Source organism: Idiotropiscis lumnitzeri, chromosome 15 (genome assembly GCF_059441095.1).
Source record: "Idiotropiscis lumnitzeri isolate Australia: NSW breed Sydney's pygmy pipehorse chromosome 15, RoL_Ilum_1.0, whole genome shotgun sequence".
Lineage (NCBI taxonomy): Eukaryota > Metazoa > Chordata > Actinopteri > Syngnathiformes > Syngnathidae > Idiotropiscis > Idiotropiscis lumnitzeri.
The window spans coordinates 8,792,477-8,820,162 of record NC_142405.1 but is presented as its reverse complement, the minus strand read 5'-3'; the positions used below and the strand labels follow the sequence as shown (position 1 = coordinate 8,820,162).

The 27,686-nt window shown below is 38.2% G+C and overlaps 3 protein-coding genes across 7 annotated transcripts; 2 read left to right on the top strand and 1 right to left on the bottom strand.

Annotated features, from left to right (window-relative positions):
* Window positions 1-878: 878 nt before the first annotated feature.
* On the top strand, window positions 879-6,654 carry LOC148322722 (growth hormone secretagogue receptor type 1-like). Its single transcript, XM_088317279.1, has 6 exons — window positions 879-1,014; window positions 1,202-1,377; window positions 2,039-2,798; window positions 2,946-3,155; window positions 6,200-6,267; window positions 6,562-6,654. The coding sequence occupies exons 1-6, from the start codon at window positions 879-881 to the stop codon at window positions 6,652-6,654; spliced, it is 1,443 nt and encodes a 480-aa protein (XP_088173405.1).
* A 3,986-nt stretch (window positions 6,655-10,640) lies between these two features.
* Window positions 10,641-12,123, top strand: LOC148322721 (uncharacterized). Its single transcript, XM_088317592.1, has 5 exons — window positions 10,641-10,886; window positions 11,320-11,416; window positions 11,558-11,590; window positions 11,659-11,712; window positions 11,855-12,123. The coding sequence occupies exons 1-5, from the start codon at window positions 10,650-10,652 to the stop codon at window positions 11,884-11,886; spliced, it is 453 nt and encodes a 150-aa protein (XP_088173718.1). The 5' UTR covers window positions 10,641-10,649; the 3' UTR covers window positions 11,887-12,123.
* Window positions 12,124-15,395: 3,272 nt separating this feature from the next.
* Window positions 15,396-27,340, bottom strand: LOC148322720 (histone acetyltransferase KAT7-like). 5 transcript variants are annotated; one of them, XM_088316112.1, is made up of 17 exons: window positions 27,135-27,340; window positions 25,830-26,169; window positions 25,567-25,711; window positions 25,254-25,430; window positions 23,551-23,832; window positions 23,352-23,434; window positions 22,504-22,590; window positions 21,580-21,678; window positions 21,384-21,494; window positions 21,221-21,268; window positions 19,885-20,076; window positions 19,494-19,583; window positions 18,951-19,091; window positions 18,599-18,692; window positions 18,350-18,496; window positions 16,416-16,522; window positions 15,396-15,743 (listed from the first exon to the last, which is right to left on the bottom strand). In XM_088316112.1, exons 2-17 carry the CDS (start codon window positions 25,854-25,856, stop codon window positions 15,645-15,647), a joined length of 1,929 nt encoding a protein of 642 aa, XP_088172238.1. In that variant the 5' UTR covers window positions 25,857-26,169; window positions 27,135-27,340; the 3' UTR covers window positions 15,396-15,644. The 5 variants fall into 5 exon arrangements, with proteins under 5 accessions (XP_088172238.1, XP_088172240.1, XP_088172242.1 ...); XM_088316114.1 differs by lacking the exon at window positions 21,221-21,268; XM_088316116.1 differs by lacking the exon at window positions 21,221-21,268 and having other exon boundaries at window positions 21,405-21,494.
* Between the last annotated feature and the right edge of the window lie 346 nt (window positions 27,341-27,686).

Genomic DNA, 27,686 nt, shown 5'->3' with positions numbered 1-27,686 from the left:
CAAGGACATCTTTATATTTATATTTATCTTTAAAAATTGTATACTTACTGTTACTTTTAGGTCCCAATCAGATTATAATTGATTAAATAAGCCACTGTCCTGCAAATGTCATGCAGACATAGACAACAAATTAAAGCATTGAGATGTTTTCCTGGATATCGATTCCAATATGGGGAAGGTGGTATTGGAGTATCAATTTCCAAATATCCATTCATCCGACTCTAGTGTGTGCAACATAAATAGATAGTGGACCATTAAAGATGAGTGTGTGTGAGAGAGTGGGCAGATCATACTGTAGGTGTCTAAGTGGCAGCCAGAGCTCAAGTGTGTCTACAGAGGTGTGCCACGCGCAGAGTCCTCTCTTAACCAGTAAGTATCATATTTGACGTGCAAGGTTTGGGTTTTTATTGTTTTGCAAGTGCAATTTAATATTGATTTTTTTTTTCAAGTATAGATGCTAGTTTTACTGGATGGTGATTGCAAATGATGCTGTGATGATGTTAATATTGACGGGGTCTGATTTAAAAATGAATTAATGATTTCCAGAGTTTAACCATATAGCTAGATTCGATATACTGTACAGTAAGTCCATCCTACCGTATATGATCCATTCATTTATTGAATTCACCATTGTTCCTTTTTATTCATCAAGATACATTTGACATGTAAATGCACACAAGTCAAACGATATTTTTATATCGAGTATTGTTTAATTCCAGTGAAAATGTTTAAATATATAAACTCATTATATGACTAAAAAAAAAAAGCATCTCGCCACCCTGACCACGCGCTGAAAGTGATTGAGCGGGAAATCCATCAACATGCGTCCTGCTGCTTTCTCTGTGTTGTTTTTCTTCGAAAGATCACCCTGTGAAATAATGGATCTAATGGAGTTGGAGGACATGGGCACTGGTTGTGATGATGACAACTGTGGCCTTCCATCAGGCTTTCTGGAGGACTGTTCCAGCCAAGATTGTGATTGGAATCAACCTATGTTTGGATTTACGGAGCTAGGTTTGTATTTGTAGCTGTAAAAAAAAAAATGAACACTGTAATTATGTCAAAGGTGTTTCCAAATATTATAAAACATCTTTAATGTTGATACATATGTACTGTATCTCAGGTCTTGTTGAGTGAGTTGAGTGTAATCAAGAGCACAGGTGGAACATGTCACCCTAAATGCCTCTCTTTTCATTTCTAGTGTGCGTGACGATCATCTACATTCCCCTGCTGCTCCTTGGTCTCCTCGGAAACGTCCTAACGATCCTCGTGGTTTGGCTGCGTCCACACATGAGAAGTTCGACCTACTTGTACCTGAGTAGCATGGCTGTCAGTGATCTGATGATACTCCTACTCCTACCTCTGGATCTCTATAAGGTACATCTTACTCATGTTTGGTAAGCTGAGCAGGTTTTGCTTCCCTGAAAGCACCTGCGGCATCAAAAATAGAAATACACCAGGCAATCAAATGCAAAACATTGGCCTAAAATAATAATAAAACAATAATAATTACAACAACAATAATAATAATGATATTAATATGCAATTTATTTTGCACTTTTATAAACACTCTAAGATGCTAGAAATGTGGTATTTGCCTGAAAAAAAATGGCATCACTATTTACTGTTTAGGGATACTATGGCTATTTCCAGTAGTTGTACCGTAAAATATATTACTTTTACACCTCATAATACATAAACATTTATAAAGTTGAATTATTGTAGCTTTCCAACGTTTGGGAACAGAAATAGACTACGACTGTACTGTATGCCAGTGTATTTTTTATATATATTTTTTAAACAGATTAGAGAACCCACACACATGCAAATGTGCCAGGTGACATCAAAGTGATGTTGGATGGGGGTTAAGAAATTTTTTTAAATATTTAATGACATGTTTAATTTCTAGAAAATTGTTATTATATAAATATATATATATACATATATATATATATATATATATATATATATATATATATATATATTTTTTTTTTTTTTAGTTTGGGTAAAACATTGACGCTGTCACTTTCTCCAACAGTTATGGAGGCCCAGACCCTGGCCCTTAGGCGACCTTGCCTGTAAGATGACCATATTTCTCTCTGAGTGTTGCACCTTCTGCACCATCCTGCACATCACCTTCCTCTCTCTCGAGAGGTACGTGGCAGTCTGCTGGCCAATTATAGCAAAGACGTTGGTAACACGTCGCAGAACCAAAACTCTCATTGGCTGCCTGTGGCTGAGTGCGGCAGTCAGTGCGGCACCGGTGTTGGTGATGGTTGGCGTTGAGGAAGTTGGGCAAGAAGATGTCAGGTTCGGTGGACGGTGGATGGGCGAGGATGGACGACCGGTTGGCTTTACGTTGGATGGAGCTGAAGGAAGACATGTGGCATCTTCATTTGAATTAGAACTAGATGAGCAAAAATGGGCAGACAAAGAGACAAAGAGTGAAAGAGCCAGAGAGTTGAAACTGTTTGATGAGGAAGAAGACGGAATGAAAGAAGAGGAAGAGGACTTCAAGGATGTTTATGGAGATGAGCAAAACAAAATGAAAGAAGACGAGGGAGGAGGCTGGGAAGCAAATTTTGCTCGACACGGGACTGACAGAAGAGAGTGCCGTTGCACTCAATACGCTATTACCTCTGGTCTTCTGTCCACTATGATGATTGTGTCCAACCTGTACTTCCTGGTACCCGTCTGCATCCTCGTGCTGGTCTATGGTATGATTGGAAGGACACTTTGGCTTCGCCCGCAGAGCAGCCGCAGAGACCAAAGTCATCGGCACACTGTCAAAATGCTCGGTGAGGAAAAGTCACACTTGCTCGACTGACTGAACTGAAAACCTATTCGCTATTTTTGTGATCATAACGTGTATTCCTCTAAAAAAAAAAAAAAAAAATGACTGTTTTACTGTATTATCTTCCTTTGCTGCTTTTTTGTCCTCTCAGGAGTGATCGTATTGGCGTTCGTCCTGTGCTGGCTGCCCTTCCACGTTGGTCGGACGATATTCGTTTTCTCGTTGGGCACTGGTGACCAACAGATTGTCAACGGTGATGAATTCATCAACAACATCCGCAGTGTTACAAAAGCTGCTAGATTGAACCAGCCTGTTAATTCTACATCGGCTACATCGGCTCATTCTTATGAACCCCCCACCAGTAGTCAAAGTCCCCCACATTTAACACACAAAGATTCAGCACACACACGACAATCAACACTTGTACATCGTAAGAGACGAGATACCAACAGCACTTTTAAGAACAAAATATATAACAGGACAGAGATTCAAATACCTCACAACTCAGAGAAGATCACACAGGTGAGCTCTCATACCGTCACAAGTGCAAACACACAAACTAGTAAGCCCAGCATTTGCATGGCGTCACAAAGCAACAACACACATATCACGTACTCATCATCCATGGAAGGAACCAGCCTCCATGCAGTGACACCCTCAGCTCAAAGCAATGACACACACTTCACTAACAACACACACACTGACACGCATTTGTATTTTCTATATTATCTGTCACAATATTTGAACTTGGGCTCTTCCGTGCTCTACTACCTCAGCGCTGCTGTCAATCCCTTACTTTACAACGTCATGTCAGCCAGATATCGTCAGGCTGTGCAAAGCCTCATACACACACACTCGCAAAGGCAGGAGCGACATTTGCGCACGTTTGAGACACAGCGCACCACTTCGAATGTGTGAGATTTTAATTGGTCAAGCCAATCTGGAAAAATGTTTCTTTCTTTCTACTTGAAATAAACTACGAGCAGAAAATTGTGGTTTGTTAACTTTTGGATGACATTTTCAAAATAAAACATAATACATTTCCTGGTTTAATGATGTTTATAAAATTGATTGACTTATTTACTGGACACATTTTTAACTGCAACGAAACCTTTTTTAAACTGATGATTCCATTTTCCTTTCTCCACATTTATTATATGTAAATATCATGCATGTTTTGATGTTTTTCAGAATGTGTGGTGTGTTTATTGGATGTACAATTTTGACACGTGGTCCACACAGCCTGATGTGTCCGCACATGATTTGCTGCGAATCGTATCTCATATTCCACACACTGATGGATGTCTTTATTGGATTGTCCCGACCGCGATAATGGCATTGTTCTTGAGTTGTCGGCTTCAGAATGGTTTTCCTGAAGTTTGGAAAACAGAGCAGCCCCAGGCTAAAGGACAATTGATTGGATTGGATTTGTAAACCAGCCTCTTCCTGACATTAGTTGGTGTTTTGTTCGAGAGCAACAATATGAATCTATCAAATTGAGAGTGACTTCTAGGGAGAGTGGAGAAATCATTTATGTTTATAGTCTGCTGTCACAAGTATAATATAATACAACACAAAAACAAGCACACAAAAGCCGTCAGGTACAGTATCTCACTTTTTCTTTAACGGCCATACGGTTGCAAATGTTGCTATTCTTAAAATGACGTAATATATTGTTTTCTTTTCAGTTGTTTTTGCATTGAATGTCTCTAGATTCATGTGAACATTTTGTGGCAGAATAACTTAATGATAAAGAGTCAAAGTAAATTATTTAATTGCCAAATAAACCCTCCAAATGCTTTATCTATTTTTTTTCTACATGTAGAGCTGTGTGTGGATGTTATATTTATTTTTGCCTTTTTTCATACCATGTAAATGTGTTTGGTTACATTTTTATTTAATGACATCATACTTCACTGTTGCTGATGACTGGCTGTATTTGAATACTTCAATTCTAAATATTTCAGGGATTGCTTTTTGGAGCTGTAAAATCAATTCATGTTTTTGTGTCAGAGAGCTCATAAAATAATAGAACGGCTGTGAACTATAGTAAGTGGTGTAACTGACAAGTTATACCACTAGATGGCGCCGTGGGTCAAGTATTCATGCAGGGCAAACCAAAGAAAGCAAAAATTGACGCCATTGAATATAACGTTTTCCTTTGCTTAAATTGGAGAAATTTCCCCTCATTTAAATCGTACGGAATTTTTAGGCTCAGTTAAAACCAAAACCAAGTGCGTACTTTCTCGCAAATGTATTTATAAAACATTTGACATCAACAAATAATCTCAACGTGCCACAGCCCAACATTAAAATAGATAATACTTGAGGTACAACTAAAAGAAAAGGCAACATTAAAAGAAAGATCAACACATTTTACTAAAGGCTTTTCATCTAATTTCACATAGGATGGGAAATTCTAAGAATTTAGTGATTCCAATTCCATCACAACAACACTGCTTATCAATCTGATTATCTATAGATTCTCATTGGGTGAGAGGATGAAATCATACAAATGATATACAATTCATTGATGTCATTATCATAATCTCCTGTACTGTATAATATAATAATTCAAAATGAAATAAAAAGCATTTTAATATTCCAATATATATCATTTTACATCCCATATTTTTTTCCCTAAAATCTCATGAAATGAATCGCGATTTTCTTTGATCACTTATCCATTTATTTATTAAACAGATATTTTATGTAGGAAAAGCATTACAATCAATAATAGAAAACACAAATATCCAATGGAAAAATACCATTCAAAATATCTGGTAGTACAATCTGTTTTCAAAGCATGTACACTTTTCACTTCCATCCAGCAGTGCCCTAAAAGATTAATTGCCGGAGATGTAGTAGCATAGCTGCAGTTACATTAACCCTATGCATGTATATAAACTGGTGACGTCATGCGTCTTTTTTTTTTTTTTTTTAACCTGAGGGTACAATCCACATCACCAGCACAACATTCCCATCACAACCACTGAAATACGATCCACGTGTGCATCAGGTGACTCTTTCCTGAGTCCTATACTGTGAGAACCTGGGAAGAAATATGCATTTTCATTTCTCCTCTGCAGTTGCGCATAACAATGCCGCTGGAGCAATTATCTAAAAACAAAGCAGCACTTCACAGCGCACTGTACAGTAGGGAAATCAGTGGTGTGTTTCTGGCCCACTGATACAAATTCAATAAAATGTTAAAGCATTTCATTGAACCTTAACACCATTTTGCAGGACAGTATTTCAATAGAATAAAGAACTCAATTAATCTAGCATCACCTGGGTGCAATTTGGATAATTATATATATCTCACATGTGAGTTTACATGTTTTAAAGACTCTGCATAGAGTCACAAATCACCCGAAATCATTCCAGTCCCCCTTGTCGTTCTAGAAGAATGCACAGAAGATTTCATTGTGTCCCCAAGCAAGGTGCTGAGAATTGCACTCTGTGGCAGCCTTGTCAGTGAAAGGGAGAATGCCAATGAGCATTAATTATGGAACAGTAAGAACAATGGGGGGCTATTGAAATTAGATGCTGCCCAATTATTGTGCCGATAAGGTCACAGATGAAAAGGATTAAGAAAACACAGATCTAAACGACAGGATTCATTTTGAGTCATGGGAGAATTTATTAACCCAGACTTCCGATGATAGACCATCCATCCATTTTTGCAGATCCTGCTTGTTCTCATTAGGGTCAAAAGTGAGTGGAAGCCTTTTCCAGCTGACTTTTGGTGGTGAAGATTTTTTTAGCAACTTCTTCCTGGCCTAGTAGCTTCCATGATGTTCTTCATGGTTCTTGACCTGTGCAGTCTGCAGAACCAGAGAAGTCCAGAGACTGGATAGAGAAACTGCCCGGCAAAGCCCCTTCAACCCACTTGAATTGGTTTTGCAATTTGCAGTGTGCCCAAAGACCGCTGGGAAATTTGTCTTAATATTTTTTCAATTCATAATTTTTTGGGGTGGTTTTTATAAACCCACAAAAAATATTTGAATAATTGCGATTTCAGTTATGACTAAAATAATCGTGATTAATATTTTTGGAATCAACAGTAGTCCTAGCTGTGACTTATGCTGTGTTTTGGCATTAAAAGAAAGCAATTACATCAATAGTACGAAAAAATTCATTTAAACCAACGTCTCCTTTAACTCAAATCTAAGGACCTGAACTTCGCAGGCTTGACGCTCATTCTTGAAACCACATGGGAAAACAAATTCTTGCTGTTCAAGACCTTGGAGAAGCCACCTGTTTTCAGGCAGTAACATAATATACTACCGTACTGTTATATTATTTGAATTTTCCTTTTTTATCAGCCTCGCGGTGATTGTGCCAATTTCTTAAAATGTTTGAAGCTTCTGACTGATATCCCTCACGAGAACTCAGGCACTCTAGTGCAGTACCGACATCACTATATCACTCGGCCCTCTCAATAACACAAGCACAAAATCTTCAGCAAGACAAAAGTCTCGGTGCAGCCTATGATTGAGTGATTTTAATTAATTTAAGTGCAAGAAAGCACCCGATCTTGCATCATTAATCACTGTAGGGTATATCTCTTGAAATGCAGAGAATATAATTTAATGTGATATAGTGTTGTGGTCCACACCCACATATTCATACGTATGTAATAAAATCTGTAGCGATGCGTCACCAGGGAGACGTTCCGTAGTATGCGAGCAAGTTTTGTGGCTTTTCTGTTTAGCACTACATAGTGATAATTTTTTTGTCGTTGAGCTTTTTTTAATTAGATCATATTAACCCTTAAGTTAAAAAAAAAAAACGGTATTGGTGATGGCATGTTTGTTAGACTGAATCCCATTAAGGGTAGCTTACTCATGATTCTAATCACAAAGGTTTCCAAAAGGTGCAGCGAAGAGGAAAAAATGCCTTTATTTCTCTGTCGAATCCGCATTCTTTCGTTCCAGTGCATTATGGATCCACACGCTTTTATTGACAAGTGTAAATGAGGTTTGGTGATGAACTACTACTCAATGTTGTCGTGTACGCTTTGAAAATAAAATGGAAAAAAAACGAATGCATCCCATAGGAATGAATAGTGATTTTTACATGAAAAACAAAATATTGTGGTCAGGAGTCTCTTGATTTTCTTTTAAAGCGCCCTTTCCTTTGTGTACCGGGAGATGTGTTACTTCATTTTATTTATTTATATTTTACTTCATTTTACTTTGTAAATACTGCTCTCTTTGTGGTTTAAGTTTCATCATCATTGAATTTTCTCTACGGAATTCCTGTAAAAATGACAGACTGGAAGCTTGTAAAAGAAGCGTAAAAAAAACAAAAAAAAACATGCTTTGTTATAATAAACAAAATTGATGAATGGCTTCTATTTCTGGAATCCACTAGGTAAAAACCTCAAAGTTTGGTTGTCACATGGAAACTATTTAAAATGAATTCCTAATCTTCCTTCATAAATATTATTCCGTTATTTATACAGTCATAATGAGATACGCAGGATGTGTTCTTCCATTATTTAAGAACGTCATTAAAAAAAATATGGAATTTGTCGATGTGGCAGACATCACTTCAATTCAACATAAATATTCATTTGAATAATGACGTATGTTGCTCGATCATCTCGGTACGAAGCCTAAACATAACAGAGGTGACGGACTTGCTGTTCTTGCTCAGTGAAGCGTCTCGCTGCCCAGCGTCCTTTTGACCATTTGTCTCATTTATATTCCTTACATACAAATACAAAAAAATGTGAATCCACAGCAAATTTAACAATAGATTTAAATACTGAAAAGTGGACAAGCAGATGACAATTGTTCCTGTTCTTTTAATGTGTTGTGCCTAACATGGATAAAGAGAAAAATATACCAAATACTTTATCCACTTGTTCCTGAACGTGTCTGCAAACAAGCCGCTCTGAACTTCAGCCACACTTGAATGTAAAAATTAGCCAATGCTTATCTTACATTATGCAAGCGCCATTCATTTGAAGTCTGGACGCAGCGAGGTGACCATCTCCTCCTCAGTGACTCAAACCATCCAGAAGTCTCCCAATATCCCCACAAAAAGTTACTAGTTGTTGCTTATCATTAAAAGGAAATAAAAGTTACAAAAAAGGTTGGAAAAGTTGCTAAATGTTGCTAAATTTGCAACATTAAGCAACTGCATACATTAGCCATCGTCATGGTAACAAATGCAATCTGCATTTGCATGAAACAGGACCACCTCACCTTCTTATAGTATTCAGTGTGACTCTTTATGCTAAGTGTATTTTGACGGATGGATGTCTAAAATCTTTGACAGACATCTGAGAATTGTTGTGAATTGGGGGCGGGGGGGGGGCATAAAACACATTTAAATTGCTCGGTCACCACGGTAAGTTTGGCCCAAAGTTCATGTCTTATGCTGCTTTTTAACAAGATAAAAAGGTGAGCACGGATATAATAATTAAAAAAGAATAAACTCTGCGGCTCTAAAAAGTATCATTTAATTCTCTTTTTACAAAGAATTTTTTTTTTGACTGACATTACATGAACATGCTGGCACAAGTGGTTGTCACTTAGGGATACAGATGAGAGGCTCTTCTTGACAGAAGCTGTTCCAAGAATATGTTAGCATCTAAATCCTTGCTACCGATGCTCACACCTGGCACAAACCAAGCAGGAATTCATCAGTCTCAGATTGCATTGCACCTGCACCCCGCAACAATGTTGCTAAGGCAAACTGTGATGCTTCGGACCCAGAAGCGGAGAGAAGACAAAATTGGCGACGTAAAAGTCTTCATATACAAAAATTCCAAGTAAAAACAAGCGGGGCTGGATTCAGAACACATTTAAGAAAGCTGACATCCTTACTTGAAGAAAGCTTGACGCACTGACAATGTGTCACTGAGTAACTCGATCGTAAATACTCTAAAGCACAGGTGTCAAACTCAAGGCCCGGGGGCCAGATCTGGCCCTTGACCTCATTTTATGTGGCCTGCGAAGGAAAAATCATGTGCGTCAACTTCCTGTTTCTAACACATTTTCTTCACTTACAACAACATTAAGAAATATTGCCATTTAATTATTACCAATCCTCCCCATTTAAAATAAACTGACTTGCAGGAAACCAGAACTAGGATGTTTGACACCATAGCAACTGCGTATTTCCTAAATCATTGTGTATACGAAGACAAGGTGAGTGTAGTTACTAAAAAAAACTAAACTGACCTAACAAATAACTGAGCTACTTTCAATATTCAGGAATTGTGTCTAATTCCTTGTAACATGGAGCTATGCATTGTCATGCGGCAACATGAGGGGGTGGTTGTGGATGAATGCCACAATAACGGGCCTCAAGATTGCGTCACGATATCTCTGTGCATTTGTGGGGGTTGTGTAATTTAATAATGAATGTTAAGGGCATTTTATGCCAAATTTAGTTTGAAATGACAATTTCCTGTTGTTGAGTTGCTAAAGAAATTAATTTGGGACACCAGTGTAGGTTTTTTGTGGCGGGCGTAGCAAGTGCTTTAATATACTGATGTTATAGGAACAAGTGCCCTTCTCGTCATTATTTTGAATTCGACAAGTGTTTGGGCCGAGTAAGAGAGCAGTACATGGACTTTTTTTTGTAAATTAAATTGAATACTTCCATAGGTCCTATTACTATGAAAATTTGGGTAGAATAAAATGTTGCCTGTCGTGTCAGCAGGCAATCAGACCAAAATTGGTGATAGCTAAGGTGATATTTACCCAGTCGAAGGGCTGACTCACACATGCGTGTACACGCACGCACATTCACACACAAAGAAGACAGGAGGGAAAAAAAACAGAAACAGGATTCATTCCTCAGTGAGGTGAGGGTTGGTGGGGAGGAGCAAGAGATGCTTTATAAAGGTGCAACCTCCGTATGGATCAACTTACAAGAAAAGCGCCCTTTTGCTTGTAATTTGGGCCCCACTTGCTTCGGAGTTCTCCACCAGCGCCTTAAAGTGAGAATGGATGCTCGAAAGTTGGCGACTGTGCTGTTGGTCGTGCTGACGCAGTCTCTTTGCCCACTGGGAAGTCCGCTCACCAGCCGAGAGGAGGGAAGGGAGGAGTGGACCCTGGAAAACTGGCAGGTAACACTTTCATGTTATTCCTATTTTTTATTTAAATTCATTTTTGTTACTTATATATTAATTAATCACCACTGCATGTCCTTTCAAAAAAATGACAGTCAAACACATCAACTCATATGTAATATTAATACATATGTTACTACACAATGTTTTTTATAGCATATATAGTCCTGAAGTAATTTAAATTCTTTGGATGCAGTGTGTACAGTCCAGTGCCGTGATAATCTACTTTTTTTCAATTTCAGACACTTTTTGAATCATTTTACAATTTACACACTGATGTTTCAGCACTAGACAGCTCCACTGTCAAATCCATATACACTTGCGTTAGGCTCACTTCAAATTTGGTCGGCACGATTACATGTGAATTGATTTATTATCCAATGTGCGTGTGTGTGTGTGTGTGTGTGTGTGCATACGTTAATGTGTGTAGGAATACCCACTAGAAAGGGGGATAACCATCCGTCTGGCAGACCTCATCAAACGCTCTAAAGCGCAGCAGTTCCACGGCCTGATGGGAAGGAGTTTGGGTAAACAAGCACATAAAAATATATAATAGTGGTAATAACTGCGATTCCAGGGGATTACATTGAGTACCGTTCAGTGCATTGTTTTACTCCAGTCATATTTTACACGATGCCGTTCTCATTTGCATGCCTCCTATCTTCCAGGGGTATCACATCCGATGGGTCTGGAAAGGAAAAGTAAGATTATTCTTTTATATTTATTATTCATTATTTTTTTTTTGACTCTTCTTCTTTCTCTTAACCAGGAAATAAAGGGGACATGTTTGTAGGACTCATGGGGAGAAGAAGTTTTGATGAAGGTATAAATGTTTGAAGTTTTTTTAAAAGCAAACTTTGCCTGTTTGTCCTGTTTTTGTTGATGTGTTTTTTTTTACCTTATTAAATGCTGCTTTTGATATTAAAATCAACAAGCATCAGTCTATTCCTGTCGTCTTTTCCCAGATATGCAAGAGTGGAAATCCTACTCCTATTAATGATGCAAACGAGGAGTAGAGCACATACACGCACAAGAAATTCAGAGACAGCAGTTTTTGTTTCAATTCTGTCTCAGTGAACCTGCCGTATGCTGTCTGCTAGCAGGACATCGTTTTAACAAGCTACATGACTTGTGGTACATTGCATTGATTTGATATTTTTAGCCATATTGTTCATGATTGCATTGTTTATGATTCCAGCTTAATTAAAGGTCATTTGGTAAAAATGTCTTCATTCTGTGGTCTTGCTTTTAAAATCGTGCTGTGACATTTAATACCTTGGAAAACGATGCATACGGAGCATCCAGAAAGTACTTCACTTTTGCGATTTGCTTATCACAAAATTAGTCTCCCTTCAAAATCCTATGATGATAAATTATGTATAGATTTTTTTATGTCTTGAAAAAAAAAGTAATCGTTTGGTAAGAATCTAAAATGTGAACATTTTTCAATGATCACCTATTCAGCAGCCTGGAGTCCATCCATTAACTCATTCACGACCAGCCCAGTTAAAAAAAAAGGATTTTGACGTATTTATCCATCAATGGTATTGAATGAGTTAATCAGATGTGGCTTATCGCTAAGCATTTTTTATGCTGATTTAATTTTTTAAAAATTTTTCTCGAACATCTCTAAGCATTTTTTATGCTGATTTATTTTTTTCTAGAACATCAGGATTGAGATATTCATATTTTTTTGTCTGACATATAAAAGCTTACGCAAAACGGATTTGACTATGCGTTGTCATTTCCATGTTTCAGAAAAATAATTCCACGTGTTCTGAACCTAATCCTTATTTTATAAATCTTACATAGTAGATGACTGTTTTCCATATATTATCTACAAAAAGAATTACCTGCATCTCTCATTAAAAAATGTTTGCTAAACTTCTTTGACCAGTATTCTGTAACTTCTAATTCAAGTGGCAAAAAAATAAACACCGGTGAATAACTCCCACTGTAATTTACATTCATTTATAAAATCACAAATATTCATTAGCCACTTTCAAAAATAGAATACCTGCATTAAATATTCTGTCATATTTTCTCTTGTATGCAGATTTTTGCCATGGTAGCCAGTAAGAAAAAAAAAAAAACATCAAACATCACGCCACAGAAACCTCATTCGGTGTTTATTGAAGAGGAAGCAAATGGCGGAAGCTAACACAAAAGCATAACAGAGCTACAGTACATACTCGATGCTAAGCTATGTCTCACTGCTGCTTCATTGTGTCACTATAAATACGGAGCAAGGTGAGATTTGGGGTTACACCGCTGGTGTTGTATGTAAAAGTACACTCAAAATTTGTTAATGCCAAACGCAAAGGAGTTTCTGAAGCTGCAATACCAAACATGACCATTGTTTCCAATTGAGAGGCATGGAAACCAAAACGTAATTTGTAATAAGTTCGAAATAAAGATAAAACTAAATAAAACGTCCGTAATACTCCATGTAGTGTGTTCGTCAAATTTAAGAAATTTCTTGAAAAACACATTTTCCAATAAACCTATTTGAGCCGTGGTAATATTTGTTTACAGTCAGGATGTTCATAGTAAAACTCAACATTCACATGAGAAGTGACAACATAAATAATAATCATTGGTACACGCATGTCGGTGTAAAAAAAATAAATAAAAAAATAAAAATATTTCAAGAGGCAATACAGAATGTTAAGACAATGGAAGGAACCACCAAACGTTAACATAGTTTAGCAATAGCACTAGCAACAACTCAAATAAGAAACAATGCAAACCTTTTTTTTGTTGTTTCATCAGTGGAACATTTTTCTAGTTAACCTAGTGCTAAATACCTTAACCATTTATTTCTAAGGAGTATTTGCAAAGAAGCGGGAAACTTCAACAAGTCTTATGCTAAGCTAAAACAGGCTAAACTAAGCTAATCTGCGCACTGGAGGTTGTGTGAATAAACCTCCTTCCAAATTGTCCCAACATACACTGTACGTTCATCCCAAATCAGTCTGTGTGCAGTGTCAGTCAAATAAAGACAAAAATACAAAAAAAGACAAACAAAAAAAACAAAACACAGTTGTTGTAGTTGGTGTTATACTCCTATCTTCTTTGCATGGACAGCAACAGGAAAGTGTCAGGCTGTGAATTTGTGTAATATGGACGAAATTTAAGTCTGCTCTACAGGCTGAATTTACATTGAGGTTCCACTTTTTTTTGCTCTTGAGTGGCACAATAATAATAATGTAATCGCGTATCTTCAGATCAGGTCTTTTTCAAATGTGGAAAAAAAAAAAATCTGTAATGTATCAGGCATCGAGCCAAAGCAGTGCAGCGTGAACACACGTCAAATACAGTTTACCCTGTTCATATGAGCATTTTACTAAAAAAAAATAAAAAAATGGATAAGGCTTTTTTTTGGACTACGGCACTTTGACTTGCAGTGTAAATCCAGTTTTAAGGAAAATGCCCAAAAACGTAAATGACTTTTCCTTACAGTAGCTCTCAAGAAATTCCCAATCTAAAACATATTTTACATAAATATTTCTATTCACATGGAAGAATCCTGTAACTATATGATTCTAAATTGAACACATTCTTAAAACATAAATAACACTTTTTTCTTCAAGCACTCGAATAAAATAATGCTTAACAAGATATTTTCATACAGTAACAAACAGGGTCAAAAGTCTTTACATGGAATATTTTAACATTTATACAGTGGTGAAACCTAAGAGGTAGAAAATTATTAAATATTGAGAACTTTGAGGGGGGAAATGAAAAAACCTCACATATGCCCTGTTGATGAACATAAACAAATCAAGGCAGGTCCCTTCTTAAAGTAAAAATGTACAAAAGTCCAAATAAGGCCAATGGCAGCAATAGCTTACATAGGTTAAAAAAAATAAAATAAAATAAAAAACTGGCACGCATTAATTTGTCACACAATTCCAGAACAAAAATAGGGGAGTATTATTTATTTTATTTTATTTTAATAGCTCCTGCATTTATATTTTAACATAAATCTGGTGAATTTTTATGTAAGTAATTTCAATCAAGGAATTTTTTTCTCAACAATTCTTTTCAAGTATTTTCCATTCAGAGCTCAGTCAGGCTGATTTCAGGTTATGGATATTATTATTGAGAACGTGAACTATTTCTACCTGCATGGTGCTGTCTAGACAACAGTGAAATTGAAGCACTCTTTTCCAAAATGAAATTATATATTAATAGATCCAAAAAAAAAAACATAAATTTTGCTATGTCAGTCATTGTGCATAGACTATTTTGTTGAAAATGTTCAGAATGGGGGTAACTAATACTTTATAAAGCACACAAAAAAAAATCAGGTTTGAGTAAATAAATCTGAATAATCCAATTTAATAAAATAGATTTCTAGTATTTTGGAAAAGAGCTCATCAATTGTAGCGGCTGTTGAATGCCAGAGAAGTCAGGGAATACATGTAACGTGTTGAGACATAAGCAGTGATTCTTCCCACATCCGACATAACTGCCTACGACATTTTCTCATACGTTCAATCATTCAATGGAGAATATCAGTAATCTTAAAATAGGACAATACAAAGCAGAAGACAAAGAGGCAACAAATATATAGAATGTTGGAAGTGGAGTGAGTGCAAGAGCCAGAACAATATCTGACTTTGTAAAATGCCGCTGGCAGCGTTTTAAAACAACAGTGCGAGTGTGGATATATATTGTGTGTGCTTGCCAGTGTGCTGAAGAGGGTTTCACTGCTTTTTTTTTTGATTGGGAGTGTGAAAAGATGTGCCTCTACGTCCCTTTAGGCGGCGTCCACTTCAAGGCTGTGGGGTCGATGGTCTTGCTGTTACCACGTTTACGCTCCTTGGCTTTCCAGTCATCAAGAAGGTCCTACAACAGAGCGGGATTCGTTTGGAAATAGTGTAATAAATAGAACTGACAATTGGGCTTGTGCAATTTTAGGCACAACTTTAAAAGCGTTATCGGCAAATGAAATTCAATATTATTTCACATTTATTGTTGATTTTCACACTGAATTAGAGTGAAAATAAAAAAAATAGTTCTTTCAAACAATGCAGGTAAACGTTAAGTAATCCCCAAAGCTGTAATTATTATTATTTTTAATTTTTTTTTTTTAGAATGAGGCAGTGGTTCCTGACTGTTTTGTTAAATCCATTATTTTTAAAGTTTGACGATACAAAGGACAAATGTATTTTGGTGGCAGTGTGACATAAAATGATAGCATCCAGTACAACAGGATGGCCTGGCTAGTTATGTAATGTCTAATTAATTCAAAGGGGAAGTGACGTCAACATTTTTCTTTACAATGTTCTTTGTGTTCCCATTAGTCTAAAAATTATTCTCATTAATATCGCATTTGTGGAATATGAATTATACAGCGAAATCCACCCGTTTTTTTCCATCTCAAGTGGCGGCCATTTTGCTGAAAATGACATCACAGTTGGTCAGGGCTCAGGTAACAACCAATCACATCTCAGCTTGTGAACGTCACATGACCAAACGGCAAGCCATATCAAATGCAGCCAGAGTGATCAACCCTACCTGTCGTTTTAAAACCAAGTGTTTCCCCTTCCAGTATTTGAGCATCTGGAGGGACTGCAGCGTGCTGACAATGTCCACCGGGTTCACTGCTGTCTCTTGGCTGATCTCTGACAGTAAAAAGATCAAACATTAAGGGTGAGCATGTAGTTTAAAAATATAAAAGTCGAGTCATAAAATCAAGAAAGTGGCCTTTAGGAGCATTTGCGATGAATGAAACAAAAAAGAGGCTACATTATGGACATCATGAAAACTGCGAAACGCCGCTGCAACAAGACCAATTGGAATGAGGGAAACCACAATGATGAGCGAACGGCTGAGTGACATCCCTGACGTCAGTAAACATTCAATTAGGCAGCCCAGCAGGCCATCCGTGAATTTATAGAATGTTGGCATTGCAATGCGCCAGAAATTTCCAGATCAATTAAAGACTGCCATTCACAACATTACTCAACTAGGTTACACATAAATGCCCACCTGCCTCAAGTCAATTTTGTTTGGGCTTGCAGCAAGAGTAATTGCAGGATTGAAAAATAACAAAAGGCAATTATGACGCTGCTATTGACATAATTGTGAGCGTCCACATGGAAAAAAAATTGCTGGACTTACTTGACACCGCTCAAACGATCTACTGATGTTGCATTCAAGACAACTCTACAATGAGTCAGGTCCAAATTTGCCACTTGGAGTCACTGGGTGGAGTTTCGGAGACATATGTTGGTGCCCCCGCATTATTACAAATGACGCCGGATGACATTGCACTTGCTTATATGCGTGAAATTGGTTTGGGCCACAAAATGACAGTTGCACAACACATAACCTTTCGACTGCGAAAATTTGAAGGCAGAGAGCGTGCCGTGCATTTGACTAAAGCAGGAAGCCTTAATAAAGAGACCCAGCCAGCTAACCAGAGCAAATATAAAAGTGGAAAATTCAAAAGCCGCACTAACATTCCCAGTGGACACTACATAAAATGGCCAAATGTGACGCATTATATGTGGACGAGGCCAAGCAACCATGTCAACGATGAGTGCAACTTCACGGACGAATATTTGCACAGAGAAGACAACCCACGTGTCAAAGCATCCACACACATCCTGGGAAGGACGAAGAGCGTTCTGAGGACATTGAAGTTCAACGTTTTAACCAGTCAGTTACCGATCCAAAGTGAAATGGACGTGGCGAGAGTTGCCAAGAAAAGATTTGAAGGTCTCAAAACAACCATGATATCTGATGTGAGACTTTTCAAGAGATACAAACAAGCGATGGGAGTTTGTATTCAATAACGAGTATGGGAAGGTGTTGCTGAGAGCAAAACCAAGAGAGACTGGGGATCAAAATGTCACATACTATTTACTCCACCATGCTGTGATCAGAAATGACAACCCAACAACCAAGTTGAGCTTCCCAACAACTGTCTGCTCCCTGAATTTCATCCGGTATGGCAGAGAAGAAAAGCCGAGTGGGTGAATGATGGCAGTACATTGAAAAGAAAAATGCCTTTCAAACAAACTATATGATGTGGACATGTTTTTTTTTTGTGAGTTGTAAAAATTTACTTGCATCCAAAGTAAGCATGAGAAATGCAGCCTCACAATTTTCAAAATAAGAGAGGAGGGAAAAAAGGAACGTAGCAAGGAACGGGTGTGTCTTCAACATGTTTGAGCAGGTGACAGTGTCACAGACTATTATTTGATGTGAGCAACATTTTTGCTTTGCAATGGCTAGTGTGAACAGCAAGTACCCATGACTCTGAAGTTTGGCACACGCGGATTCGCATATTTATTTTCATATTTGGAATGTTCCCATTTTTTTTTTTCGGTTTAACCTTTCCCTCATTTTTCATGGAGAATGTATATTAAAAATTATGGTTCGCATATTTGCCACTTTAACCAACACACAACAAAACAAAAAATAAAAAACAATCCAATTCAGACCTTTTATGGAGATCTCTTTGCCTTGGAAGTTATTCAGGTAGCGCAGCAGCACCTCCTTCCAGTAACTACGATAGCTGATAAGGCCTAAGTCGGATAGCGGCCGCTCTGGTGAGCCCACTTTCTCCTCCACCTTTGACAACAAGTAACCTGAAAGGAAAAAAAAATACAAATACGGAGTAACATGCTAGTGTGTTATTCTGGTTTATTGAATCCTAGACACACGGACACAAAATTTGAGTTCATACTTACTGAAGTCTATGAGCATCTTGCCATAGCCCTGCCTCATGTACTGCGGCATGGTGAGGATGCACGATACGTTGTAATTTAGGAAAGAGTTTTTTTCCTAGACAAAGACAGATATGCAAATAAATACAGCAACAATACAAAATAGTGGGCTGCATATTAAAAAAAAGAGATTTGGAGTGTATGGATTAATTTTGGAATATTCCACATACATTAACAAGTGTAGATTTTTTTTTTTTTTTTACTATGGGTTTTGTGTGTAAATGATGACTATAGAGGAGTCCCAGAGCAAAGAAAATATATTTTTTCCCCCAACCTTGCAATTAAACCTAAAATGTCGAAAAGGAAAGGACTTTACCTTGGAGAAATAACCGACAAGATGGCACCCTGTGTTGTCAACCTCAGTCATCACGTAGAAGAGGAAAGGTTCAACATCATAGTACAAAGTCTTGTGGTCCAGAAAGAGTTTGGCCAGCAGACACAGGTTCTGACAGAAAATCTGCCAGAAGAACAGCGCGATTATAAAATCGATTTTTGCACTGAAGTGAAGAATTAATGATTGTAATAAATATTGTTTTATGCAAATGAAGAATGTTGCAAGACAATACTATTACTATTATTTATCATCATAATTATTATTGTCATTCATCATACACACATCTTACAATAATTATGTTTTAACATTGAAAGCTTAAAAAAAAACATCAATTTGGTCATTGTCAATGCTGTTGGTGGTCTAATAAATTTGTAAAGTCTCAACTGTGCTATGCTTACTTGACATATACTTTTTTTCATATTTGAAATAAGCTGCCCCAAACAAAAACAAAAAAAATGCAAACAAAGATTTGTTTCCTGCACGTGTTGGTTTGACCGTTTGAGGGGCTACGTTGGGCTTTCTTACCTTGTTCTTCTTGCCATCCACCTCAAAAACTGAAATGTTGCCTTTTCGGTAGATTTCATCACCTGGAGGATGCTTCCAAACACATTTGGCCTAATGTGAAAAAGGATAGACAATTATAGTCTAGTCTGTATTCTTTCACACTAAAACAAATTTATAATTAGAATGAAAAACTCATATATCTTAGGGAAGCCAAAGGGTCTAACACAACTTCTGATTGAGAATAATGCCTCAATATTGTCATATTAAGCCAAAGTGAGCAGTTCCACGATTCAGTTTCCCAGCTAAACACTTGCTTAGTGGTTGGCATGATTTTAGCAACAAATTCTAGTCGTTGTAAGACCTACGAAATGAGGTTGATCCAGAAGAAGATAAAAAAAAAAAAAACTCTTACCATGTGTCTGCGCAGGATGGTTTGGCTCTTCATATACTTCAGGCAGAATTCGCACATGTACAGCCTCCCAAGGCGGGCGTACTCCTCCGGGTACGGTGAGTGGTACCACGTGTCCAGTTCGTAGCGTCCAAACACGATGATTTTAATCATGTTACTCCCCTCCGAGACCTGGCCAGCCAGGCGAAGCTTCTCCTGTAATGACCAGGGTAAGAGGGTGATGATGAAGACGGGTAGTGAAAGGAAATGATAAGAGGGGAGAACGGGCAAATAGGTTGCCGTGACAAAAGAGGAAGAAGAAAAGAGATAATGGAAAAGAACTCTGTTAGTCAGGGAAGATGCGAAGTTCAGGTATGAATAACACCCAGCAACACGATGAAGAATGATGTAGATGTGAGCAGATTTAAAATGTGGAATGTACTTTCAGATGTTTTCGATTGGGAATTGTCTGGAACTTAACAGGTATTTAGCTAAATAAATTGTTGGAAAAGAATAAATTACAGAAGAAAAAAAAAAGTTGAGACATGTGAACTTGTCTTTCATATTTTCAATAAACTCTATTTACAAAATACAACAGTTTGAAGTGAGAGGAGGAAGACAAAAAAATTTGTTTTCACAAATTTCAAGGGTTCACCGGCATGGCGGTAGCCCCAAGAACCTTGTATCCTGTCGGCAATCTCTCAATAGAAACCGCCATTGATGAGCCATTGTTATTTCCTAGGAATGTTGTAGAAAGTGATTGTTTGAAAATACAAACACTTGCGATAGTCATCGTGAGAAATAATTAATGTTATCAGTGTTTTCATCGATTAGCTTTGAGTACTAATGTTAATATACATTTAAAGGTCATTTTTACCATTAAATCCTGAGAATAGCACACACCTGTGTATATTAAAACCGATTTATCAAAAAACATTCTGGTTTACTTCAATCTTCTTAGCAATGTAATTAATAATTCACCATAAGAAAAATGCTAGTAAAATGTAAATGATCATAAAGAGGCAAAGATGATCCAAGGTGTGCTGCAATATTTGTAATCATTTTAATAACATCTTTGTGGTGAACTGAGATTTTTTACGTTCTGGATTTGATGACGCACCATGAATGAAAAGCTAATTAAAGCTATTATAATGAGACAACACTAGAAGGCCACTCACTAGAAGATGTCCACTAAGGCCTCATATCGAGACATTCATATTTAATGTCTGTTTGCCTTCGCAAATAGGGAGTCATTTTAAGGTCAAAACAAAATAACGTGACTTCTGAATGGTTCTCAATGGAACAGAACAGAGGGAGAAACAACAGACACAGAATAACTGAAAGGGATTGTTCCATCTACCAAGTATATTTCAGACTCCTCCTGAGGCTGCAGAGGAGGGTGTGCGGACTGGAAGAGAGAAGAAGAGGAAGAAGGCACGAGGAGGGCGAGGAGGGGAGGGGCAAATAACAAAACACAAAGAGAGAAGTGACAGAGGAGGGTGATGATGAGTTTTCTCTCTTACAAGGTCCTCCGAGGCACGTGCCTGCGCTTTCCTGAACAAGTCCAGGTCATAGTCGCTGGTGATGTTCTCCAGCAGGGGCTCCCGACTCATCCCGTGGCTCTGACGATGATCCTAGCAGTTAAGGCGGGCATTTGGATGATGAAAATCATGTCGAATTGTTCAAATGGGCTAGGACATCACAAACTCATCCACAAACCATGTACTTGTCCTTCTCCTCCTTATTGAGGCCGGTATTCCTCTTCTTTCTCAGATCAGTCACCTTCTCCTTGTAGCGCAGCTGACGTTCTGTTGGGGTCTGCAACATGACAGACGGTTACGATCAGCTCACATAGTCACATGATGCTAAAGCTAAAAATCACATCTGTCCAAGGACTTGTAACCATGTCCTTAATGCTTCACAAATTTCAAAACTAAGTTGGCCTCTGTTGATTTGAATTAGCCAATGAAAGTTGACTGTGGACCAGGGGTGGGCAAACTTTTTGATTGGCGGCCCACAATGGGTTCTAAAATTTGCCTGAGGGGCCGGACCAGGAGGAGATGGATGGAGTGTTTTTGTAACCTCACCTCATCGGAGAAAAAAAAAAAACAACATTTAATTTGAAATGAAAGTGAACAAAAGCATTACAACAATATATATGTCTTTGAAAAACCACAGTATTAAGAAAATAAAACATTAACATGGTTTATTCATTTAATTTTTTTCAAGTCCGGGGGCCCGGATTAAAACGTTTAACGGGCCGCATTTGGCCCCCGGGCCGTAGTTTGCCCACCACTGCTGTAGACTCTACTTCCTTAAAAATGAGGTGAATAGTTTATCACTGCTCGACGCAACGTCCCTGACAGAACAACAGTTAATGTCTGCTCATGCCTCAGGAAGAAAAAACATTGAAAAAGTTCAACGACAGATTTTATGAGGCGTCTGTTGTTGGGACTATGAGATGCGGAATATACAATAAGTTAGCGCTTCATATTATCTCCAGCCTTTATTAAATTTGACTTTAGGCCGTAATGATTATTTAATGCTTGCTCATATCACATCTCATTTCAGGATTAAAACATCTCAGGCAGAAAAATGAACGTGACAGACGAATCAGCAGATTCATTTTAAACAACACCTTACCTGGTTTCTCGCGGAATGTCTATTCTCGTCGTGACGGTGAGACAGCGTCCTTTCATCGGCTGGTTTCTCGCGAGTTGACACCTTGCCCTGACAAAAAATCAACACGGGGTTGACGACAAGAAGTGACAGTCAGCCCTGCAGCGTAAAACCTTGCACCATCCCCCTTCTGTGCTCGAGCAACCTGACAATTTCAGTGTGACCCTGCTGGGTCCATTACATTTTTTTTTCTACTGGTGACATGTTCGTCAAAAAAAAAAACAAGACCTAGTTAGTCACGATCACGGGATTTGGTTGCATGATGTAGTCATATAGAGTCAAAAATGTGCACTTGTTTGTCACAATCTAGAACCGAACCCCGTGTTGAGCTTATATAGAGACCATAAAAACGGACTGGGTGGGAGCAGACCTGACTTCAGCGAGTTTACGAAGCAGTATTATGCCATAAAATGCCTCCATACCGTGGCCAACTTGCTGTGAAATAAATACAGGCAGCCCTTGCTAGCCAACATTATTGTTTGTCTCAATCCAACTGGTGTGTACCGCGTGGCATTGTTTTTTTTTTCCCTTTGTTATTATTTTGAAATGGGTACAGTTTAGTAGAAATGAGCCGAGCGAAACAGCCGACATGTAGCTACGCAGTGGAAAAGTGACATAATTCAACAAGACAACATGCTGTCTGATGCAGAGAAAAAAAAAACTACCTGTGACTTAGCCCGTTGTCAAAAAAATGTGGCAAAATGGTCTTTGCACCAGCAGAGCTTCACTCTGTTAGTAATACATCAGCGTGTGTGTGTGGGTGTGTGTGTGGGGGTGTGTGTGTGTGTGTGTGTGCGCACGTGCATTAATACCTTGCATTCATCAGCGGATAGATTGTGATATAGAGGACACCCTGATATGGAGAAGTGTCTCTCATGTCTCCCTGTCAGGTGACCTACGCAAGGACAGAGAAGGAGGTAAAGGACCTTGTGATAGTTGCACAAGAGCACAACAGTTGGACGGTCACAAAAAAACAACAAAAAAATAAATAAATAAAAAACAATGCATTACCCAGTGAATTGCATCCAGGCGTGGGACACTTCATGTTGAAGTTGTAGCTCTCGTGAAACCGCCGCCGTTTGGGCCTGTGAGAAAGGTCGTGGGCGGCGGCCTCTTTCAGCGAAAGCTCCTTTGCCAATCTCTCATCCTCCTCCTGAGAAACGACGACATCATTGCTGGAAGAGACCAGGTCATTCCCAGGGCTGGAGGTTTCAATGTCGGACTCTGAAGACGGGGCATTGCCGGTCGGCGTGCGGGGAGGGGTCTCATCGTGGTCCGCTGCCTGCTTTATGCCTACGGAGCAAATCAAAATGGTTACTGCATGCGGACAGCAATACTTTCGGGGGATAGGAACTGTGAATAATTGACCACTCTCAAAGAGGGAACACATCTTGAGAGAACACTGGATTATAACAAAGCAGTGTCGAGTGCAAGAGGCGACACGTTAAGCTAACGTTAGCCTCCCATGTTTTTACAATAACATGCAACTTCTTTCAAAGTTTTCCTGGTTTAATTATTTAAGTTTTTTTTTTCCTTTTTCTTTCTTTAATTCCAAAGTCAAAAAGCCCCAGTCAAAGAAGTGAAACAATTCACTGGAACCCTGCATAAGGATGCAGAGTATGACCTGTGGCGCTCTGAGACCTCGGCCAGCAAATGAAAGAACACACTGTGGTCCTTGTTCTCGCCTACCTCTCCAGTCACATTGGTGGAGTCACCATAAAAACTGTTTTTTTTTTTTTTGGATGGTGGAACTAGAAATCTTCAGTGCAAAAAGATACAACCTATCAAACTTTCCGTACAAAATCCTTTTACCGAAATAAGAAGTCAGGGTGGCACGTTCCAATATTATTCCAAATAGGCTTCATTAAAAGTTGTAAATACATATCGAACGATGTCATTTATCTTTGCAAGATTTTATTTCATATTTAATAGGGAGCATTTTTTTTTCTCTAAAGTTGCCCGTGAGATTAAGGACTGGGCTGGCCTGTGAATAGCAAAAATCTGCATATAATTGACGCCAAAAAAATGCAAGCATATTTTCAAATTCTGACTTTTCCTGCTGGGAATGCTTAGCCAGACCTTTAGTTCAATCATATGTTCATTGCTTTTAAAATCTCAAATTCATTGTGGTGCTATAGAGAGGCAAAATCATTCATTAGGCACTGTTCAAAAACGGTGAATTTTAAGCAACAATTTGAGTTAGAGCAGTATTCCTTATTACATTTCAATGTACTGTGACGTCTTCAAACGTTCCCACAATGCTAAATTAATTAGAAAATAACATTTTAAATTCAGTTTATCCATTCATCACAGTGACAAAACAGAAGGTCAAAACATGTACCATCATTTTTTTAGTCAGGAACAGGCTGTGATCACAAACTGAACTCACTGCATGCTACAAGTACTGCATGACGCTCGTCCTCCCCATTCAGTCGTTGCTCCTCATTTTCTGCTTCTATTACCGGCAGTCTTTTAGTCTTTTCTTTAACACGATATGCTAGTTTCTCTATTTCAAGCTGTTATTGCTTTAAAAATACCTACTCAGAACTTATCTTCTCATTCCCTTTTGTTTGTGTTCTATTCTACCTTCATCTTTGTCAATAACGCGCTTAGCTTTACCAGCATTTGTTGTGTGTCTTTGTCAAATAAAGAATCTCATGCATCCTGTGTATGTAATAAATAAAGGCCAGACACTTTTATTTTTTTAAACTCACCATTATTAGATACCTCTGTATCTGAGCCGGATAACCTGCCCTGTCGCAGTGGGTACTTTTTGGCTGTGGTGTTTGTCGCCCCCTGTTGGCTACGCGTGCTCCTGCGTCTTGAGGTAAAAACAGATGCTGCGGTCTCCGCCGGTGCAGGCGAACTGCCTCGTGCTGTGCCAGAGTTTTCTGGGATGAAAGATGATACAAAATAAATGTTTACCTAAATAATCATGTTTTAAATATAAACACCCCAATTGGAATAAAATGTTTTGCTTTGGTAAAGGTATCAGTAATTCCATTGGATTTCTTGCAGACATTTTACCTCGTGTGCTTCGGCTGAGACGAAGAGATGTGCGAGTCGGGCGCGTGCTATTACGTCGTTGCGCGTTCCCGACCGCTTCAGCCGGTTCGAGGTCGGCGGAGAAATCCGAGTCCTCTGTCCCGTCCGAGCTGCTGCCTGTGGTCCTCTGCAAAAAAAACACACAAAAACAGTTATGAGTGTTCTACATTAAAGTAAGAAAAACCTCATTAACGACGGACTAGAACGAGGTTTATTATTATCAATATTAATACTATTATTTTTACCAGTGGATAATCCAACAAAGATCCCATCCTGGGGGAGGAGCATCATATCCTCCTCCACATCTTCAGGCGATAAACTTGTCAATAAATAATCACATTTACCAAGTCACCAAAGACGAACATAAAACAGCTCAAGTCAGATGAAAGGACCGATGCTGATAACATGTATCGTTATCTTCAAACAAGCACAATTTATCGAAAATGCAAGATGCCGAAACTGACAATTCGGTTGAATTGGGCGACACTGTAATGGAGGATGAAGTGTCGGTCAAAACCAAGCACAAGGTGGGGGTGGGGTAGGAGACCGATGTGTTGACATGACGTTGCCTAGGTTCCATCCACTCTATAAAATATATAAAATAAGCGAAATGTCAGTTTTATCACTATTAATAAGTATAATGACATTGTTATCTACAATACGATCCAATTATTTAAAATAGTTAATCTCACCTTTTCTAGGATAAACTATACAAGTATAGAATGTAAGAAAAGGAACACTTCTTCGACAGCGTCAATCAAAACTGCGCATTATCACACATTATTACATTGAGTACAATAATGAAATATATAGCATTTTTTTAAACGACTCTCGTTTTGATTGACCTGGTGTACCTATAATCTGATCGGTTGGTTCTATTTTGTTAAAACATTTACTGATTCAAAGCACGATTAAAATGATTACTAATTAATGACATTTTCATAAACCATCAGGGAACGTCACTCAATACGAAAGCCCTTTTGACGCACACTTTTTTGACACTTCATAAGACGAAGCCCAGCACATTATTTGCATATAACCAATAAGAAGAGAGAAGAGGCGGAGCTCTACAAAGCCAAACCAATGAGCACAACACTATTCCGGATTCTGACCAATCACTGTGTTGTTTTGGTAGGGACGCGTCGCACCATCCTCAACTGAAAAAAACAGCCTGTTCCTTCCGACCAAACGTGAAGTTGTCGTATTCGCAGCAGCAGAGGTCAGCATCAACGCACTCAGTGGAAATCGAGTAGATAACAGGCCGAAAGAACAACAGCCATTTTACGAGAAACGCAGTAACACATTTAAGCAACCAGGAAATAAACATTTACGATGAAGATGAGCCAATTCGACAAGCTCTTATGAATTAACCAACAATCAGATCTAAAAGTGTACCCAAAGCATATTAACGGCTGCAAACTGTGTGCTGTTTAATTTTAGAAGCTACAGTGCACGCCTTCAGTTTTCATCCTAAATTGGATAACGTAATCGATGACGTTATGGGAGCAAGATTGCAGTCTGTTCTGCACCAAATAAAAACTATGCCTTACCTTTCTCCGGGGCATTTTCACCGAATTGACGCGTCGTTTTTATCAGGTTAATAATCTGTGCACCTGGAGAAATTTATGAGAGATCCCGTCAACATTCGAGAGCAACAAACCTCCCGTTTCTCTACAAGCCAAGTCAGCTGAAAACCGCCTATCACTATTTCTGCTTTTCCTCTCAATGCGCATGCGCGGTACGTTGACAAAATCCTCCTCTACGGAAACAGGATAAGGGGCTTTTATTGTTCCTTTAGATGTCTAAACTTTTCCACGTCGTTCACGTAGAATTTAACTATATTTATAACGGGCTTTTATAGATATATTTTTTATCTGTCTAACTTGTATCACTTGGTGGTTAAGGTCAGCCGTTCTACGTTTTATATACTCCAATTTGTTTTGCGGTTGGGTTCATTAAAAACCAAGCTTATGTCAGCTGTATAATAATATGGGTTTTAAATATTGAGAGACTAAATTCAACCAAATGACACCATTAAACCTCTGAAATATATACGTACTTTAGTCAGAAAATATACTCTACAAAAAGAATGTGACCCAAAC